General features: G+C 51.6%; 1 protein-coding gene across 7 annotated transcripts in view; it reads right to left on the reverse strand.

Annotated features, from left to right (window-relative positions):
• The window catches only part of PCBP3 (poly(rC) binding protein 3), a 213,571-nt gene that overhangs the window by 25,341 nt on the left and 166,314 nt on the right, over positions 1–21,916 (reverse strand). For all 7 annotated transcript variants that reach the window (XM_029214237.1, XM_029214236.1, XM_029214233.1 and 4 more), the window contains 2 exons: positions 2,224–2,378; positions 18–41 (listed from right to left, as the gene is read on the reverse strand). In XM_029214237.1, the coding sequence (XP_029070070.1) occupies positions 18–41; positions 2,224–2,378 (179 nt within the window). Of the gene's footprint in view, positions 1–17; positions 42–2,223; positions 2,379–21,916 lie in introns of those variants that run through there.

Genomic DNA, 21,916 nt, shown 5'->3' on the forward strand with positions numbered 1-21,916 from the left:
ATAAAAAAAATAATTACCTTCCCGATGATGCTGCCAACTTCCTGTAGGAAAAGAATCACAGAAAGATGATGTCATAGAGCAGAAGGAGCATAAATCCTGTGACAGGCGCCGCGAGGCCGTCCAGCTTCCGAGTCATGAGTGAGGAAGGGAGACTGGACGGTCAGGAGGGAACGGGCAGGCAGGCTGCCCTGCCTCTGACCGACAGACAGACAAAGAGAAAGAGAATGGCCAGCTGCTTTCCAGATAAACATGTCAACAGGTATCACCTGTGCACTTAAGGCCTCAAGGAAACCCTGCAAGAAATGGATGAGAGATAAAATCTCCCCCAGTGATTCTGTGATTTAGCGCTGCTATTGCTCTTTGACTTTTTTAAAAAAAGGTAGAACATTGAAAGACTCTTGAGCACACCGCCATGGTTCTAAAGCCCGGGGCCCGCAATGGTTCAGACGCGCTCCCGGCCAGGACTGCCCGTCGCAGCACCTCCCTGCCTGGGACAGACCCACAAGGCTCCGCCATGGCACCTCAGGGAGGCGTGGCCAGCCTGCTTCTAGCTGCAGAGAGCAGCTTCCACAATCAAACTCATCTTCCTTACTACAGTGAAGCCCTCAGCGATCACAGTGTCCTGGGGAAATGCCTCAGTTCCGCGAGGCCAGGAGGGCCGTGTGCAGCAAAGGGCAGCCGGGCGCGGGGTGGCGGCCCCTCCGGCAGTCAGGCCGCCTCGCCTCCCAGGGGCAGGGTTTGGTGCTTGCTGTGGCAGCTGCTGGAGGTGGGGCCGTGCATCCGACCTCAGACTGTCCTCCACGGTACACACCCAGCTCCGGACAACCTGACCAAATGCCACCCACCCTGGGAGCGGCAAAGGCGTCAGCATCCCTCCATCACGGAAGGGGAGGCTCTAGGTGTGAGCACCAGCTTCCGGAAATCTAGGGAGGGCAGTGCCCCAGGCACTATGCCAGCCTCTACCGTCCCCTGGGTTTCTCATGGTACAAACACCAGACAGAGGAGCCAGGATGAACCCTGTGCTATTGGACTGGAATAGGGGGTGTGAACTCAGGGAGCCCAGTTTAGAGATAAATATGCAAATGTGCGCAGACATAGGTGTGTATGATTCTACACACACCCACACACACAAGCGCACGCGTGCATGCACACACACAAACACATATTCCCTAGCTCTGTCTGGGGCCCACAGTAGCCCCAAAGCCGTGAGTACCCCATGTGCCCACCTCTGGGCTCTAACACCATCCCACCATCCTCCACTCAAGAGAGTTGGGTTCTCTACAGAAACGGCTGATTCCAGGACCAGCAGGAAAGTAAGGATGAGCAACAGTGGTGTGCAGAGAGGATGTGCAGTCAGAACGGTGGGGCCCCCCAGGAGGACACACGCCAGCTTGGTGGGGCAACCACGCCAAGTCAGGGACAATGTGAGCATCAAAACTAATAATGACAGTGCGGGGACAGTGCGGGGACAGTGTGGGGACAGTGCAGGGACAGCGTGGGGACAGTGCGGGGACAGTGCAGGGACAGCGTGGGGACAGCGCGGGGACAGTGTGGGGACAGCACGGGGACAGTGTGGGGACAGTGCGGGGACAGTGTGGGGACAGCGTGGGGGGTGATGTGAACAAAACAGCAAACCCTGCGTCCAGGAAGCCATGAATGAAGCAAGGGTGGCACACAGGACGTTCACGCAGCACCTAAGTACCCGCCAGCAAAGACGCCCTGATGACTGTGGAAGAGGAGTTGGGGAGATGCCCAGCAGGTGCCCCCCACCAAGTGACACCCTGAAATCTGGACTACCTCATAGGAAAGCTTCTGTGACACTCCTGCCAATGGTGAGGAAACGTCAGAAAAAGCCAAAGTGAGGGACATTCTTTCTACAAAAGAACTGGGTGGGAACTTTGCTTTCAAAGCAAAAGGCAAAGGAAGCGTGGGGAGTGCCTGTCTGAAGGGCAGCCCTGGGATGACCGGTGCACTTGAGTGGGGCCCTAGCCACCTGGCCGGCACGTGTGCATCAGTGTTAGTGTCCTGGAGGAGAATGCCCTCGCGTGTAGAAAATACACACTAGGGCATAGGGGATGGGGCAGCAGGCGGGCAGCTCAGCCTCGAAAGGTTCTGGGAGAAACGTCATTTGGAGTTGGAGATTGCTTAGAATTTAAAAGGCCTCATGTGAAACGGAGACCCCTGCGGGGGGCGTGCCTCCCCTCCCCTCTCCCGCCCCCATACCTTTCCGTGCATCAGCAGGCGGATGGTCAGCGTCACGTTCAGGCCACCTTCTGAGACCTTGGACTCCATCTTTCTTCCAAAATGTAGCTGGGGGTGGTGGCTCAAGGTGCCGAGGGTGCCGTGAGGAAGGACAGATGGGGCCCAGATGGTGTCACCTGGCAAGGGAAGGCACACGTCAGGTGACCGGGCCTGTACGACCGGGCCTGGGCGGGTGGGTGGGTCGGTGGGCTGCCGCCTTCAGCATCGCTGCTGGGGAAAGGCAGAGGCTTCCTGGGCACCCCAGTCAGCGCGAGGAAGGGCTGGTCCCGGCACTCAAGGTGTGGCACCTGTGGGGGCCTGGGGTACATGGCAGGGGGGATGGGCCTCAGGGAAAGCCCGCCAGCGAGTGACCTGGCATCAGTGCTGACTAACGCATGGTCCTGGGCCTCAGTGTCACCTCTGTGATGAGGGACCCCGGACCAGCTCCCTCAGCCTCTGGAGGGGAAAAGGGGTGACCAGCAAGCCTGGGGACCCCTGTGTGTCTGGGGAGTTTCTGCTCTGCTGTCACCTTGGGTCTGCCCATTTCCCACCACGCTGGTGCCAGAATCCTCCCCTTCGCCCTTAAAAAGCCAGGAGATTACAGATCTGTGTTCCCTTTATGTCTAGAGTCGAGATTCCTTAGTTATTCTCGTTCTAAAGTGGATTCAGTCTCTATTAACTAAACGGCCAAACAGCTGAGAGTTCCCCTTTAGAAAGTTTTCAGAAAATGCTTTACATCCCATAGCACGGGTCCGCTTATTGTATAATTTCTGCAGTGTATCGGTTCAGCACTTCGCCCTCCAGGCAACATTTAGGCTCCGTTTTAAGATTTACAGGCAAGGAATGGTCACAGTAGCGGACCTGAGGACGGCTGGAGAGCGAGGCGCGTGTGCAGGTGACTCAGCCTGACTGTGTGGAGGACAAAGCCAAGAGGCCCCCGCCCAAGGTCCGCACAGGGTCCAGGCCCGAGTTCAAACGATCAGAGTGGCACCAAATAGACACGGCTCCCTGCCACGCAGACACCCTGCAGCAGCCCTGCAAAGCCCTGCCTAAGCTCAGGGTGCGTGCCAAGGCTAAGGTACCTGCACCGATGAACCGGACGGTGGGGGGGTCCAGGCGGGGACGCCGCGCCTCCTTTTTAATTAGAAACATCTCCTCCAGGGTCTGGGGCCATCTGTTATGTAAATGTTTCCAGCCCACGGTGGAGAAAGTGGGTCAGTGAGCGCCAGGGGCGCTCCAGGCTGCAGGCTGTCAGCCACCATCAGTCACACGGGCCAGTGAGCGCCGGCCTGCTTCACGTGGCCACGAGTGGGCATCCCAGGCCTCTGTGGACCCTGGCCACAGAAGCAGCCCCAGGGGCTGTTCAGGTCAACCGGACTCAGTACCCCCGACCCTGAAGAACCCACCCTGAGATGGCAGGCGAGGGGTGCCGGGAAGGTGGGGGCATCCTCTGGCCATCCCGCCAGGACCCGGGACACCTCCCATCAGAGGCCACCCCAAGTGTGCTGGGCCTGCTTCCCACCTCTGTGGCTGCCAGGGACGCTCTGCAGGAAGCAGCAGCTGCACTCCTGTGGGTACAGCCGTCCACACCCAGCCAGGCGGCCAGTTCATCAGGAAAAGCCTCTCCTGAGACTCACTCCTCCCCACACTTGGTGTCCAGAAACCGGAAGATCCCTCTCGCCAGCGAGGACTCCTCCTTCTGTCCTCCTCATGCTGGGGATTTAATGTATTTTACTCCACTTGATGAGAGGAAGAGGAGAAGCAGACATGGTCCGCCGACCCACCCCATTTGTTACCAAGTCCTGACACAGGGGCAGGGTCCACGATTTATTCCTCTTTTCTAGTGTCTTGAGGAAGAAGCTGGTGGCATGGATTTAAAATCTTACTTTTGGCCTAATACAATGTTTAGTTCTATAAATTTCTCTCTACATGTGGCTTTCGTTGCATCCCACAAAGTTTTATATTTGTGCTTTTTGTCCACTCATTTCAAAAGACTTAATTTCTCTTTTGATTTCTTTTTTGATTCGTGGGATATTTTGACGTGTGTTATCGAGTTTTCAAATATTTGGAGATTTTCTAGATAGCTTTCTTCTGTTGATTTCAAATTTAATTCCATTAAAGTTAGACAGCATATTTTGTAATACTTGAGATATTTTAAATTGATTGAGAATTGCTTATGGACCAGAACGTGGTCTATCTTGTGTGACTGGGTGGGATGTTCTACAGATGTCACTAGAGCTAGACGGCTGGGCATGCTTTTCTGTCCGTTTATCCCAATATTGAGTAGGGATGCTGACGTCTCTGACTGTGATTGTGGATTTGTCTGTTTCTCCTGCAGTTCTATCTTTTTTTGCTTCATGTATTTTAAGCTCCATCGTTAGCATCGTAACATCTAGCATTGTTATGTTCTGTGGATGAATTGAGCCCTTTACCATTATGGAAGGTCCTTCTTTATCTCTGGTAATATTCTTGGCTCTGAAATCTACTTTGACGTTAATACAGACGCCCGACCTTACTACTGATTAGGGTTAGCATGGTGTCTCTTCTTCCACCTCTTATTTTTAATTTATTTGTGTCTTTATGTTCAAAGTGAGTTTCTTGTAGGCAACATATAGTTGCCTCCAAGAAACTTTTTAATCTTTTTCAACAATCTGCCTTTTAATTGGGGGTGTTAGGACTATTCACAGTGATTGTTGATACGGTTGAGTTTAGGTCTATCATTCCACTATTTGTTTTCTGCTTTCACCATCTGTTCTTCGTTCCCCCGTGTCTATGTTTCCTCTGCCACATTTTGGATTAATTGCATACACTTTGTGATTCCACCTCGTCTCCTTCATTCACTTACTAGTCTCCACTCTGGGTTTTGTCACCCAGGCAGTGGCTTCAGGGCTTAGGCACAGACCTCTAACCTGACTCAGCCCGTGAGCTGTGGCGTCGCCGCCTGACGGGTGCAGGACAACCCGACAGCAGCGTGTTCTCCTTTCTCCTCTCGGCCTTTGCCCTGTTACTGCCACACATTTTAGTTCCACCTATGTTATAGATCCTACAGTACTTTATTTTTGAAATTTAAACAGTCAATTAGGGATTGATCCCAATAAAGGGATCAATTAGGGATTGATCCCAATAAAGGGATTTGGATAATAACAAAAGTGTCTTTCATGCTCAACCATGTAGCTCTGCTATCATTTTTCTTCTACTGTGAGAATTTCCCTTAATATTTGTGTGGGGCAGGTTTGCTGGTGATGAGTTCTCTCAGCTTTGGGTGTGTCTGGACAGTCACCTTCTTTTGAAGCCTGCCTCACCTGGTGCAGAATTCCAGGTGGGCCGTGCTGCCCTTCCCTCCTCACCGCACTGTGTCCGGAGGGGTCTACGGCAGTCTCCCTTTTGTCCTCTGAACGTAACCTCCTTTTCTCTAGCATATTTAAAGGTGTTTCTCTTAATCACTGGCTCTGAGCAATTATGTTATTATGCTGTGCCTTGTGTTTTTCTTCTTGGGGCTTCACTGAACTTCTTGGATCTGCAGTCTTAGAATTTTCATCAAATTCGGAAAATTGCAGCCATTGTTTGCTCGAGTATATATTCTGCTCCCTGCGCAGGGAGGGCCTCCATCTGCAGGCATGTCAGGCTCTGCCCTCTGTCCCTGAGTCTCACTCCGTGAGGTGCCATTTCTCCTCTGACTCACTGGATGGGCCGCTCTGCTGTTGACCATCCAGTGCACTTGGCATCTCGGATCCTGCAGTGTCACCCCCAGAAGCCTGGCACGCGTCCTTTTCTGTGTCATCACGTCTCCAGTGAACACACTCGACCTTCCTCTTGCTTCCTGAACACAGGCTGTAAAGTCATAACGATGACATCAGTGTCCGTGTCCCCTGGTTGTATAACTGTCATCGTTTCTGGGTCGAGGGCCAGGCAGTGGAATGCAGCCCTGACACCGTGTGACAGTGACGAGAGCGCTTCCCGTGTGGGTCACAGAGTGAGTGCCGGCGGCACCTGGTCACTTCCGGGGGCAGCACAGCCAACACCCACCAGCCAAGGGTGGAGGAGATCTAGGCACTGCCTCAGACCAACCTGAAGGCCCGGCCTGTCTCTGAGCCACACGATTCTTCCCGATTTCACGGGCGGGATCCTGCACGTGGCCAGGGTGCCCTCCTCGGTTCAGTCCCATCTATAAGGAAATCATCCAAATCTGACCACCCGCTTCCAGTGCACGGGAGACACAAATCCATTTCGACTGCCTTGCTTGGCTCCTCGGCTGGAGGACACGAGTCACCTCGTCCCGCTGACGCAAAGCCTGAGGCTAGAGTTAAGGAAAGGGTGGCCGCAGGGACAAGGCCCGGGATGGGAACCCGCAGCCCTCCCCCCGCAGCCCAGGTCTCACATTTGCTCTGATCTCTCCTGTGCAGAAAGCCTGCAGGCGCCCTGCCACAGATCCCAGTGTCCTCAGCCGATGTCACCCAGCACCGGGAAGGGACACTCAGTCCACATCTGTGGCGTCCCGAGGAAGGACTCCGGCTGCCCTGGTGTGGGTCCTGCACTGAGGTCACCGGGGGAACCAGGGCCAGGAGCTGGCCTCAACGCCCAGGCAGGGCAGAAGCAGCCACGTGCTACATCCACGTGTAAGAGAGCCCCCTGGTTTTCAAGGGCATCTGCCCCAGGATGCCAGGCTGGGGAGATCTGGGGGGATGGAGGCAGGTTTTGTGACACTGCAATCCCCTGTGTCTATATAAAACCTCGTGTCCTTCCCTCAAGGACGTTGGGGCCACAGATGGGTGTACACTCAGAGCCGAGGGGCACGTCCAGCAACACATGTCTGCGGCCATTTCCAAGTCCTGCCGCTTGCACTTTGGTGGGGAGACTAAGGTCCAGGCGAGCGGCGGGGTGAGCGGGTCTCCCGGGGGCGCTGCGATTCCCTTGGGAGGGAAAACGGGCTGACGTGACACTAGGGGAGCAGATGGAGCCTCACATTCGCTGCGCAGCTGGTCCAGGCTGCGGAGCCCGCCTGCAGAAAAGACCAGCCTCAGTCTGGAGGAGCCCCGCCGAGCCCGGCCGACAGTCCCCCCACTCAGATCTGGGCAGGATGGGGTGGACGGCAGAATCCTGACGATTTCTAAACATACCCAGGCTGTGTGAGTGGACTCTTCTCCAGTCAAAGGAAACACACACAGAGGGCGTGGCGTCTGTGCTGCCGTCGCTGGCAGTTGTGGAGCGTGCCTGCATCTGACGAGTATGCCCCTCTCCCGCTCCGCTGGCCCCGCAGCGCCTCTGAGCTTTCCGGCCTCGACTCTGCTGCCCCCTACCAGCCACCACCTCTCGGTGTCCATTCGGGAAGCAAACATAAGGGCTATTCGACATGCTAACTTTATAATCATCACATGTACAGATTCTGTTCACGTGTGTAAAATACACTCATTTACTTTTCACTTAAAACTCCTGGTGGATTTAGGAAGTCAGCATCAATGGGTGGCTCTGGGTAAACTGCTGAAGCTGCATTTAGGAAGCTGGCAGGAGGTGAAGTTACCTGTGATGCCAAGTGCCTGGTCACTGCAGAAGGCTATCCTGCCGCTCAGCAGCCCAACAGGAAGACTCCTGAGAACGCCTCTGATGGCCCCTCCAGGGACGCTTGCCTGGTGAAGCCACACGCCCCCCCCGCCCCCCCGCTGTGGCACAGCCCTGCTGGATAGGGCACAGGAGACAGGGCGTCAAAGACCAGTACCAGAGCCAGTGCTGGCTGCTCCCCGCCCCTGTCCTTTCCTACAAGAACACATAAAGGCAAGATGCAGGTTGAAATTTGCCTCGTAGGTAATTGGTAATAAATAACTTTGTTAATTCAACAAATATTTCCTGGGCAATTACTAAGCTCCAGGCACTGTGCTGTCCTACAAAGAGAAGTAAACAGGGCACCTTTTTGAGGGAGGGATGGGCCTGTCAAGGAATCCTTATGGTGAGACAGGAGCCAGAGGAACGGGAGGAGACACCCCCACCCAATGTGGAGCCCTCTGGGTGTCAGTCACAGGCCAGGCTGAGTCCTCAGGCAGCAGCACTTGGGGGCTGTGTGTGCTCCTGGGGGGAGCTCTGAGAAGGACTGTTGCCCCAACTCCCAGAACTGCTCAGAGGGCAGTGGCTACACAGTTCATCCCATCCCAGGAGGGTGGTGTACCTGCAAGATTCAGGTCTGGGAAAGGAGACACTGATGCACCTGGTATCCCAAGGCTCAGCTGGTGGCCTAGGGCTCACCTGGCCATCTTACAATGACAGAGCATGGAGGCCTTGGCACTGAAGTCGAGGTGTGTGTGTGCCACCCCTCAGAGCCCGATTCAGGAGACCCAGGTGGTCCTAGAAGCTGCATTTAAGGTTCTCCAGACTCCTTTTGAGCAAGGCCATGTTTGGGAGCCACTGGTCATAATCCCACTCCAACTCTTCCCCCACTCGATCTGTTAGGAATTCTGGGAGGCTGCCAGTAATAGGAACGAACCAACCACATAACCCCGGGCCTGCTTTTCTCCTTTTGTGAAAGAAATCGGGAGGAGGCAGTGAGTTGGGGGCAGGGCAGACGTGGGAGGTAATGGTGAGGAAGTGGAGGCAATGCCTCCTTTCAAGAGCACAGCGCCTATGTTATATGTATATAATGTAATATCTGGGCAACACTGAAAAGTTGCACAAAGGGGATACTCAAAAACACTGTCAATAAGTCAAAATGGAATTATTAAAAAAATGTTGAGTAACCCACAGGAAGGCAGGAAATAAGGAAACAGAGAAACAAAACATAGGGAGAAAAACCAGAAAACAAAAAACGAAATGGCACACTGAAGCCCTAACATCTCAATAATTACATGAAATGTAAATAGTCTAAATTTACCAATTAAAAAAACAGAATGGCAGAGTGGATTAAGAAAAATGACTCAACCATATGCTGTCGATAAGAAACTCATTCACTTCAAATAGAAAGATGTAAGCAGACTGAAAATAAACTGATCGGAAAAGATGTGTCACACAACCACTAACCAAAAGGAAGCAGGAGTGGCTATAGTAATACCAGGTAATGTTGACTTCAGAGCAATGAAAATCATCAAAGATGGAGAGAGGCATTATATAAAGACGAGTCAACCCATGAAGAAGCAATAGCAAGCAATCCTAAAAGTGTATGAATCCAACACTAGGACAGTGACATATGTGAAGACTGACAGAACTGAAAGGAAAAATACAGAAATCCACAATTATAGCTGGAGATTTCCACACCATCTCAGCAACTGAAAGAACAGCTAGGCAGAGAACCAGCAGGGATACAGAACTCACACCACCATCGACCAACTAACTGGACCTAGTCAACATTTACAGCACGTCTGGCACCAGCAGAACACACACAGAATATATACCAAGGCAGAACATATCCTTGGCCATAAGACAAACCTCAACAAATTTAAAAGACTCAAAATCATACGGTGTGGGGCTTCCCTGGTGGCGCAGTGGTTGGGAGTCCGCCTGCCGATGCAGGGGACACAGGTTCGTGCCCCAGTCCGGGAAGATCCCACATGCCGCAGAGCGGCTGGGCCCGTGAGCCATGGCCGCTGAGCCTGCGCGTCCGGAGCTTGTGCTCCGCAACGGGAGAGGCCACAGCAGTGAGAGGCCTGCGTACCGCAAAAAAAAAAAAAAAAAAAAAATCATATGGTGTGTTCTCAGATCACAAAAGAATCAAACTAGAAATCAATAATAGAAATAACAGAAAAATCTCCAAGCACATGGAAACTAAAACAACACCCATTTAAATAATCCTCGGGTCAAAGAGGCAATCTCAAGGGTTATAAAAATATGTTGACCTGAATGTATAATGTATACCTGAATAAAAATACATACCCGAAAAAAAATACAACATATCAAAAATTGTAAATCACAACTAAAGCACTGCCTAGAGGGAAATTTATAGTACAAAATACATATATCAGAAAAGAGAAAAAGTCTCAGACTAATAATCTAAGCTCTCATTTGAGGAATCTGGAAAAAGAACAAAATAAATTCAAGCAAACAGAAGGAAGGAAATAAGACAGAAATAATTAAAGTTGGAAACAGAAAAACCAGAGAAAATCAATAAAATAAAGAGCTGATTCTTTGAAAAGGTCAATAAAATTGACAGACTTCTAGGACCACTGACAAAGAAAGAAGACAAAACATCATTATAAGGAATGAATCAGGAGCTATTGCTAAGAACCTTGCATACATCAAAGGGATAACAAAGGAACACTAAGAACAGCTCTACACAAATAAATTGACTTAGATAAACTGACCTGCTCTTTGAAAAAGACAAACTACCACAACTCATCCAATATGAAACTGATAATTTGAATAGCCCTACATAACTGTTAAGGAAATTGGGTTCATAATCTTAAAACTCCCCTGCAAAAATTCTCCAGATCCAGATGGTTTCACTAGAGGATTCTACCAACAGTTTTAAGAAGAATTAATACCAGTTCTACATAATCTCTTTCAGAAAACGGAAGAGAAGAGAAATAAGTTTCCAATTCATTTGATGAAGCTAGCATTAGCCTGATACAAAAATCAGTACAAAAGATGGTACAAAAGACGGTACAAAAGGAGAAAACTGCCCTCAAGAATATTGGTGCAAAAATCCTTTAAAAACATTAGCAAATAGAATTCATCAGTATACAATAAGAATTATACACTATGCCCATTCTTCCAGCGATGCAAGGCTGGTGCAGTATTTAAAAGTCAACTCGTGTAATCAATCATATTGACAGACCTAAAGAAGATATCACTGGATTATATTGCGCAGAAAGGCACTTGACAAAATTCAACACCCACTCGTGATAAAAACTCTCAGGAAAAAACACAGGAATAGAAGGGAACTTCCTCAACTCGATAAAGAGCATGTACAAAAAGACCTTCGTCCAACATCACACTTAGGGTTAAATCCTTTCCCCTTAGAGCAAGTCACAACATCTCTCCTTTCACGGCCATTACTCACACAGTCGGGGGAGTTCAGTCAGTTCAAAAAGGCAGGAAAGGTAATGAGAGGAAAAGATAAAATTGTCCCTATTTGCAGATGACATGAACTACTTAGGTGTAAATCTAACAAAACGTGTAGGACTTATATGCTGAGAACTACAAAATGTTGAAAGAAATTAAAGATCTAAATAAATGGAGAGACAGAACACAGATTGCAAGACTCATCATAGTAAAGGTGTCAGTTCTCTCCAAGTTGACATACAGCTTTAACATAATTCCTATTAAAATTCCAGCAAGAATTTCAGAGATACAGAAAAGATCATTGTAAAATCTATACGGAAAGGCAAAGGAACTAGAATAGCTAAAACAATTCTGACAAAGGAAAATTAAGTAGAAGGAACTGGTCTCCCCGATTTCAAGACTTATTATACAGCTGCTGTAATCAAGCCTGTGGTGTTGGTGGAGAAAACCAATGGAGCAGATACAGAACCCAGAAACAGACCCACACAAATATGCCCAACTGATTTTTGACAAAGATCTAAAAGCAGTTCAACGGAGGAAAGACAGCTTTTTCAACACATGGTGCTGGAGCAACTGGACATCCGTAGGCAAAAATGGACTTTTTGAACTAAACTTTATACCTTATATAAAAATTAATTCAAAAAGGATCACAGACTTAAATGTAAAATGTAAAGCAACGAAACTTTCAGAAAAGAAAAGGAAAAATCCTAAGGGTCCACGGTAAGGCAGAATTCTTAGACTTGACACTAAAAGCGTGATATACAAAAGGGAAAACTGATAAATTAGATGTGTCAAAACTAAAGACCTGTGCTTTGCCAAAAAACATATTAAGAGGATGAAAAGACAAGCCAAGACTGGGAGAGAATATTTGCAAACTACACACCCAGCACAGAACTAGTTTAAAGCATATATAATGATCAAACTCAACAGTAAACACGAAACAATCCAATTAGAAAATGGGCACAAGACATGGACATTTCACCAAAGAGGATAAACAGGTGGCGAACAAGCACATGAGAAGATAGATGTTCAGTATCATTAGCCATCAGGGAAATGCAAATTAACACCACGGGAGGGGCCAACACTCACGTGTCACAGCGGCCACAATAAACAGCAGTGGCCACGCCAAGCCCGGAGAGCACGCGGAGCGGCGGGCAGGCCACTCGGATGCTGCGGAGATGCGGCCTCTGAGCACTTGGAAGACGGTTTGGCAGTTTCTTAGAAAACCAAACACGCAACTACCATTCGGCTTGGTGGTGGCACCCCTGGGCATTTACTATAGAGCAATAACAATTTATGCCCTCACAAAAGGCTGTGATTTTATCTGTAATTGCCAAAAACAGGAAGCAGCACCTTCATCCAGTGGCTGGTTAGCCAGTCACGGTGCATCCCTGCCGGGGCAGCGCGACAGGGACCGCACACGCGGAGCCTACTCCGCCACAAAGCGGAACAAGCTGCTGACGCTCTCAGCAATGGGAGGAACCTCGGAGAATTCGGCTGAGTGAAAAAAGCCAGTCCCCAAAGGTCACACACTCTATGATTCCACTTACACGACATTCTTGAAATGACAAAAGTACAGAAATGAACAGATCACTGCCTGCCTCGGTCTCCACTCTGCTGTCCTCCACCCAGCCTCGGTGGCCTCCCTTCCTGCGACAGACTGAGCTCCAGCCAGCCCGGGGTCTGGGCCCTTCTGCCGAGGGCACTCCCTGCCAGGCCTCCACCTGCACCCCCAACCGCTAGCGCCCCCCTCTCTCCTGTGCCCCGTACCACCACAGCCCCGGCCTGCGGGCAGAGGACACGTTCATCTCCTCCATTCAACACGGAACCGGCAGTTCCCAGCGCCATTCCCGGGCCACCGTGAGCAGAAGCCCATTCAGTACCTACTTAAAGACGGGGTGAGCACGTGCAGTGGACACCAAGCCCAGCTCCATTTCTAGGGCCTCACAGGGTATTCTGGAATCAGAATTTAGCGATTTCTAAACTCAAGTACTCATGGAACGTCCAAGATGATATTTCCATTTCTCCCCATCCACTCTCGTTCATTCACCTGGTCACCAGTGAGGGTCTGCTGTGTGTTGGGATGGGAGGGGCTCCCTGGGGACACACACAGCCGAGGGCAGGACGAGGCCCAGCTTCCAGGCAGAGCCGGGACACAGGGGCCTCCTCCCTCACGGCCAGTTGGGGACCCGTCCAGGCTGCATGACCTTACCCTCCTCCCTCCCAGGCTCAGGCTGGTTCGCAAACCCACCAGTTCCCAGGAGAGGGCAGAGGAAACACTCACGAAGGAACATGTCTTGTGAGGCCAACAAAAGGATGCAGAAAAGTACCAGGAAGCAGAGCGAACCGCGGCCAACCAAGCTGCCCCTCTCTTTCACATCCTCTCTTCATCTGAGTTTGTCCAATTTGAAAAGTGAGTTTGTTTTCAATTTCATTGGTTTCTGGTCTTGCTTTATTATTCCCTCCCTTCTGCTTGCCTTTTCTTCTTTTAGTTCCTTAAGGTAAAAACTTGGATAGTTGTTTGCAGACGTTTTCTCATGTTAGCATTTCATGCCATAGGTTTCTCTAGAGACACTGACTTCCTTGATTCCTACCAATTTAGAGATGTGCGTTTATTATATATATATTATATTATTTCCCAATATTCCAAAATATTTCCTAAATTCCTTTGATACAGCACATTGACCACATTATTTAGAGGTGCGTGTTTTGATTTTCAAGTACTTTGAAAATTTTAAGATACCTTTGGTTACTGATTTCTAGTTCAGTTTCACTCTGGTCAGAATATATACTTTTTGTGATTTCAACTGTTTTAAGTTCGGTAGGCTTTTGTTTTTTTTACACAGAGCACGGTCCACCTTGGGAACACCCTGTGTGCCACGAACATGTCCCTCCTGCGGCCAGGTGTGGCGTCCTGCAAGGCCACTTGTCCCGTCAGTCACTGAAAGCGCAGTTGGATCTCCAACTACAATTGTGAATTTATCCTCCTCTCTGTTCTATCAGGTTCTGTTTCGTGTGTTTTGAGGCTCTGTTAGGTGACGTGTGTACATCTGGGGCTGATGTGTCTCCCTGGAGAATCAACCGTTTTACATTCACACAATGTCCTTCCTACCCCAGTCACCGTCTCGTCCAGAAGCCTCCTTCTTCTGACATTAGTGTAGTCACTCCAGCCTGGTTTCGATCAGTGTTAACGTGACGTATCTTTTTCTGTCAACCTGCCAAGAGCACTAGATTTCATGTTGGTGTCTTGCTGGCTGCACAGATTGATCTTGCTTTTTTTTCCACTCTGACCGTCTCTTACTTTTAACATCTGTTTACACAATTTACTTCTTATATTTCAGATTTAATAACTGTCAACTCTAATGTCTGTGTATGTGTATTATACGTGTGTGTTGTATAATTATGAAATAATTTTAGATTCATGAGTAGCTGCAAAAATAATACAGAGTTTCCGTGTACCCTTCAGCCAGCTTCCATTTGACATAACTGCAGTGCATTAGCAAAACCAGTAAGGGACGCTGGTCAAACACTATTACCTAAGTGGCCCCAGTCTGTACACGCCCTTCTTTTGGTGTATGGGTCTATGAAATTTTATCACGTGTGTAGATTTCCCTAACCACGCACACAAGTGGGACCACCATGCAGAGCTCTGTAGGTGGTCCCTTCATAGCCTCTCACTCTCCTAGGCAAGCCCTGATCTGTTCTATGTCGCTACAATTGTATCATTTCAAGAACTTCATATAAATCCAATCAAACAAATGCACTCAGCATAATACTGCTCTTGAGGTCTAGAGCCCAAGTTGCTGTACCTAACAGAAGTCTGTTCATCTTGGTGGCTGGGGGGCATGGCTGCACCACGACTTGTGCATGCAGTTACCCCATGAAGGATATCTGGGTTGGTTTCGGCTCTGGTGGATTACAAATAAAGCAGCTGGCAACAACAGGGTGCACGTTTTTGTGTGAACACGAGGTTGCATTTTTCTGTGATAAACACCCAGGACTGTGATATTTTTTAACGTTTTATTTTATATGGAGTATAGCCGATGAACAATGTTGTGGCGGTTTCAGGGGCACAGCAAAGCGCGGCTGTGATCATAGAATCATATGTTAAGTACACCTTTAACTTCTTAAGAAACTGGCAAATTATTTGCGGGAGCAGCTGTGCCGTTTTCCACCCCTCCAACCGCCCCCCCCACCACGCCCCTGCCCAGGGCAAGACAGACCCAGCACTCTGTTCCCGTCAGCACTTGGGAGTGTCAGTGTTTTACTTCAGCCATTTTTATAGACGGTGGTGACGTCTCCTTGCTACTGAATCTGCTTTCTCCTGACAGCGAATGGTGCTGAACACCCAGCCAGGTGCGTATTTCCCATCCCTTCACCCTGTTTGGAGAAGTGTGTGCTCAGGTCTTTTGTCCATCTTCTAACTGGACTGTCTTGTTTTCTTTGCATGGAGGTTAAAGGGCTTGGCCTTTATGCTGTGGACACAGCCTTTTGCTGGATCTGTGATTTACAACGATTGTCTCTGAGCCTCTGGTTTGTCTTTTCATATCTTAACAGGATCTTTCATGAAGCAAATGCTTCTAATTGTGAGGAAATACAAGTTCTCAATTTTATCTTCTATGACTTTTGTTTAATTTTTTTATCTTTTATGAGCGAGCCTTCTTTTCCTATATTTTCTCCTAAATAGGTTATAATTTTAGATTTTACATTTGGATATTTGATCCATTTTGAGTTAATTTTATGTAAGGTGTGAAGTTCAAGGGTTTTTTTGTTTTGTTTTGTTTTATGCATTAGCCAATTGTTTCAACACCACGTTTTGAAAAGACTGCCCTTTCTGTATTAAATTGCTTTATTACCTTTGTCAAAAATCAGTTGTCCATATGTGTGTGGGTGTGTTCTTGACTCTATCCTGTTTGATTACGTAAGTGCCTATCCATCCACCAATACCACAATGTCTGGATTACTGCAGCATTATGGTGACATAAAATTACTCCAACTTCAATCTCTTAAAACATTCTCTTGGTTTAACTAGTTCCTCTGTGTTTTCATATAAATTTAAAAATCATCTTGTTTGCATCTACAAACAGTCCTGCCGGGACTCTGACAGGAGCTGCATTAAACCTGCAGACCCACTTGGAAGCATTGGCACCGTATGTTGAGTGTCCCGGCTGTGAACACGGAGGTCTCTTATTTAGATCTTTGATTTCTCTCATCAGTATTTTCTAGTTTTCAGCACACAAATGCTGTGCATATTTTGTTACACGTATAGCAAGTATATAACTCTTTGGAGTTCCTGTAAATGGTGTGTTTTGAGTTCTGGTTTCTGATTGTTCATTGATGGTGTATAGAACAATATTGACTTTTGTATGTAGACCTTGCTTTCTTAACAACTTGCTAATTATTACTAGTTCCAGGAGTTTTTTTGGTAGCCTTAATGGGATTTTCGAGGTAGACAATCATGTTTTTTTACAAATAGAAACGGTTCATTTCTTCCTTTCCAATCTGTATGCCTTTTCTTTTATTTACTTGTCATACTGAACTAGCTAGAGCTGTGTCCTCTGTTCAGCAGGAGTGGTGAGGGCAGACACCCTTGTCTTGTTGATGATTTTAGGGGGAAAGCAGTAGCTTTTCACCAGTAACTATGATGTGAGTTGGTAGGTGTTGCTTACGCCATTGCTCCAGAACCAAAACCTCATTTGATCTTTTATACTGATCCAATTGGCAAAATCTATTTATAACCAGTACTACTTAGTGAAATTCTGATAAAGCAAATTTTCCAATCATTCTTTTTTAAAGGAATATTCAAATCAAAGGAGTCCTAGTACAATAACTACTGTCCTAAGAAGACATGTAGCTATAACGTGCAGCCAACCGCACACGGTACACAGGCTTGCACTTATGCAAATGCACTCTGTCCTAACACAGGAGGGCCAGTCCCAGCCCTGCTTTACATATGAGTCCCACAACACTGAGTGACCACAAGTTGGCTCCAGAGCTCATGCGCCTGACCGCAGACTGTGAACTACTCAAACATATGCCATTGACAGCATTTGCTTCAGATGTGAAGAAGGGAGACGTGGACGTGGCATGTGATGCCCGAGCCCTGAGGCACTCTCCTCGGGGGAGGGCCAGTAGACTTGGACAGTAAAGCAGAAGCCCTTTTACAGAAGTCACACTGCCTACAGGTGCAGCACGCGTCAGCGCGAGATTTCTCGCCCAGAGACGGGAGCTGGAGAAGTCCCACCAGCCAAGTGCCATCTGAGGCCCGCACGGCTGTGGCGAGCGCACGGCGGCTCTGCCCCGTTAGCTGTGCTTTGTTCAGAGCTACACCCAGGGCCTCAGCTGTGCCGGGGAGAGACCGTGGAGGGGCCCTGTGGGGGGAGGGCCCGCACACTTGATTTATCCTGTTTAACAGCTCACTGCCCCATCAAGCCGCAGGAGGCCAGGACTGCACAAACCCATGGAGCTTCTTGGCTGCTTTTGGCTCCTGGAGGACGCACAGTGTGGAGCATGTCCTTGAGGCTGGGGAGGAGGGGAGACTTCTGCAGGAAAATGCTCTTGCCGGTCTCAGGTAACGTTAGAAAGACTCGAGCCGACACAACCTGACTTCAGCGAGCGCTGCACACAGCCTGCCGGCTCCTCACTCAGGTGTCCGGACAGACAAACGTGCCAGGCTGGGAGGCTGGCTGCCTGCTCACCTCCTTCCCTGCTCCAGAGGCCGTGGAGCGCGGGTCTTTCCTCCTGCTGGGAAGGTGTGGGCTTCACCCAGGGATACTCCTGTCCTACATCTGGGGAAGTGCCCAGGGTCTAGGGTGTCACCTACATCAGAGCGTACGGCTTGCAAACATTCCGATTATTTCAAACACCCCATTTCAAGATTAATAACACCTCTGTTGCGGAGATGGTGGGACTCCCTCGGACCCGACTCTGGTCCTGCGGTGAGGCCTGGGTGTGAACTTGACCCTCCGGGGCCGTGGCTCCCGGAGCCTGACTTCTCTGTGCGCCGGCCACTGCACACAGCAGGTGCTCAGCCTGTCTGTGCACCGTTTGCCTTCCCTGGACCCTTGGGCCACAGTGGGAGGCTGACCACGGCAGGGACCGTCCATCTAACACTCGGTTCCTAGCAGGGGCCTGTGCTGGGGATGCAGGACCAAGCAAGGAGCATCCCTCACCCTCCAGGGGCTCAGTTTGATGGACAAACAAGCTGCAGGCTGGTCCGCTGGCCGTCCAAAAGGCTGAGTCCACGTTCGGTCCCTCCCCCGCCCCTCGGCCGTGTGCTCCAAGTAGGTCAGAGAGCCGAAAGCGCCTCTTCTGGAGAGGAGAGGACAGTCGCTCACGGCCTCCGGGCCAATGGGATGTGAAGGTCCAGAGGCTGGGGAACGGTCCCCAAGGGGAGCGTGGGCGGCCTCCCTCCTGCCTTCGCCCTGGACGGGGGATGGGACACTTAGACGGGGCGCCAAGTGCAGGCGAGCCGCGCGTCAGGAGAAGTTGGAGACCAGGGCAGGAGCGCACGGAGCCCGCCCCTTGGGCCTGCAGACTTGGTGCTCTGCAGGCGTCGGTCCAAGAACAGCTTGAGTTTTCTGATGTTGCGCGACTTGGCCCAGTGCAGCGGACTGGAGGCCGGCAGGAGGGAAACGGCAGGGATGGAGCCGTGCTTATCCACCCCACCATCTGGCGACGTGTCCCTGCACGTGTGTGTGGTGGGCGTCCGCCCAGGACATCAGGATGAGCCGGGTGCGCAGCACAGCACGGAGTGTAGAGGCAGGCGCAGCCCAGGCAGAGCCCCTGGGAGCCCCCAAGGCGGAGGCACAGCCGCAGTCATGCAGGCAGCAGGCCCGTCACTGGGGAACCGGTCCTGCCGCGGGCCAGTAGTTCCAGCCTCTGGTCCGCTAGGAGCTCTGAGTCCAATGTTAACACACAGAATCGGCGATGTTGGCGGACTACTAATCACAATACCTCAGTGAGGTGTGCACCTGGGATAGACAGTAATTTAACACCGGGAGTCCTGTCAACGTGACTAATAAACTAAAAGATTAGTAAGTCAAACAGTCACACAAACAATACCAATACCAATACCTAAAGCTGATACGACGTTTACCGTGTGGTAGGCACAGTCCTCCCTGCAGCCCCGCCAGGAAGTGCCCCTCCAGCTCACAGACCGGATGCGGGGCGGGGGCTGGGGGCAGGCAGGGGGCTGGGGGCAGGAGGCCACAACGAGCCGAGGCCTCAAGCTGGGAAGTGCAGAGCTGGGCCCCAGCCCCGAGGCAGGTGCTGGGAGGCACTGAACGTACTGCACAGCCTCCCTGGCAACACAGGACAGGAGAAGCGCCTTGAGTATGGTCAAGACCATCTGCCCCAAAAAAGCAAAGCACTGGTTTCAAGCTTGTGCCCCGGGCGCCATTTTTCACTGGGGAAAAGGGGGACACAGAGCTCTTATTTCCAGCTTCTGTTACAACAAAGGGACATAGAGGATAATTTATACCAAGAAAAATGCGGGAATCAGGGAATAATTTTAGATAAACATAACCAAAGAAAGGGTGTTGCCCTGTTAGCGTGAAAAGCAAAAGAGGCCAAGATTAGTTGAGCTCATGAGATTTTTAAGGAGAAGTAAAACCCAACCAGTTATGAGGAAAAAGCCTGGTTGGGGGCACTCTGGTCGGGGTTCCCTCCCGGAGCTCATCTCGGATTTGAGGTGGCGTCCGTCACAAGGCAAGAACAGAGCAGGGCCCCACTGCCCGACAGGAACAGACTCCACTTAGTAACCAGGGGCCCAAAGAGTGCCCTCGACCCGTCCCAGGGCCGCTCCCTGGGCGGCAGGCAGGCTGGCCAGTCCAGGACTTGCCTGAAAAATGTCCTCAGAGAAACGCCCCCAGAGCCATCCCTCCTCTGCAGGCTCCGAGGAGGGGGGCCTGTCCTGGGAAACCCACCTCCCACCAGTTCACACCAGGAGCTCGGCCTCCCCGCCACACAGGTTCCCTCAGGGCAGCACCACCCCCATCTTCAGGACCCCGTCGGGACCCTGGAGAGCAGGCGGGGAAGGATGCTGAGGGCAGGAGGCCCGAGGCCAGAGCGGGGGTGGGGTGGGGGGAACCAGAAACATGAGGACCCAGCCCTCCCAGGAGCTGGGCCCTTTTCTGGGTGCTGTCTCCCCAGGGCTGCCCGGGTGAGGGTGCCCCAGGTGCCAACGGGGTTCCCCTGTCGAGAGGGCGGCTTCTCTTTCCTAAAAAGATCCAGGGTCACCTTGGCCTCCAGATGAGAGCAGCCCGGGGGGCAGAACCGCCAGTGGCCCCTCCACCCCCCCAGCCGATGCTCTGATGTATTTAATCCCCTGGACTTCCATCCTCTGATGGCCCGTTAATCCCGCAAGCCCTGCGCGGTTCACTCCCTGCAAGGCCTGGCGTGCTCTCTGAGCTGTGCTGGGGGAGCACAGGCAGGCGCGTGCACGGGAGGGGGCTCCCCGTTCCCACCTCCCAAACACAAAGGCGATGTGTAAAGCCAAGTACAGACACGGCGCAGGTAACCCGCACAGCACCCAAGCGGGCTCTAGCTCCCGACCTTGGCCGGGAAGAAGTGGGTCACACGAGCTTCGCGAGACAAGGGCTGGGGGCAGCAGGACCTGAGCTGAACAGGACAGAGGACTCCACCGAGCTGCCGGAGCCGACCCCGCCCCCCCCCCCCCCCCCCGGGGGGCCCCCGGGGCGGCGCCGAAAACGGGCGGGGGCCCCCCCCCGCCCCCCGGGCCCCCCCCCCCCCCCCCCCCCCCCCGAGGGTCCCGACAGGGCGCGGCCTGCGAAGCCTGTGGGCACTGCCTCCGCGTCCCGGCATCCCTCGCCCATTTCCTCAGCACCGGCACCGGGTCCTTGCTGACTGGGGGCTGAGCTTGGGGGACGGGGACAGTGGTGATGCTCTGGGCCCGGGCGGTCAGCTCGCCATGCTTCTGGAGGCCAGGCCAGGTGGCTGTCCCGGAGGCAGGCTGCGGACACAGTCCGGGGACAGGGCCCTGCCCCTTCCCTGCCTGCCCAGCCCAGTCTGAGGCAGGGACCTCTGGAGCCGAGGGTGTCACCAGCTGACACCAGCTGTCCGGCCACCCACGGGCCCCCAGATGCCACTCGGGAGGCTCTGTGGCAATTTAAACCTCGAGGTGCGAGGGTGACAGGGACACAGGATCCCAGGGGCTGGGAAACAACTGCCTCAGAGCAGACTGAACCCCACCCCTGGGGGGGGTCGCTGTTGTTGGGCCCTGTCCTGAGCATTTCCTAGGGACACACGTGACCTTTTGCATAAACATCACAGCACGTGTGTGCGTCTCGGCTTGACTTTAAAAGCAGTACGATTTAGAGGCTGTAAAACACGCAAAGCTTAAATCACAGCTGGATTTCACACCCACACTTACCGGGAGGTGTGACCACCAACTCAGGACAAGGAACAACTCCGCATCACGGCTCAGCCCCAGCTGGAGAGCTTGCTTAGTGCCCAGGGCGCACTTTGGGGGCAGCCCCCCTCCCACCAAGGTCCCTGGGGGTGTCTGAGCTCTAAGCAAGGCAGGTGGGTGCTCTGTCGCTCCTCCCCGCCCCGAGTGGGACTTCAGGGTGCAAACACGGTCACGCGAGACTGACCCTTCTGTCACGGGGCATCGGCCTCCCGTTGGGAGCAAGGCCCTCGGTGCCTCCTGGGCCCAGCGCCTGTGGGGTGCCCG

Source organism: Monodon monoceros, unplaced genomic scaffold, assembly GCF_005190385.1.
Source record: "Monodon monoceros isolate NGI ecotype Baffin Bay Population unplaced genomic scaffold, NGI_Narwhal_1 Super_Scaffold_11, whole genome shotgun sequence".
Taxonomy (NCBI): Eukaryota; Metazoa; Chordata; class Mammalia; order Artiodactyla; family Monodontidae; genus Monodon; species Monodon monoceros.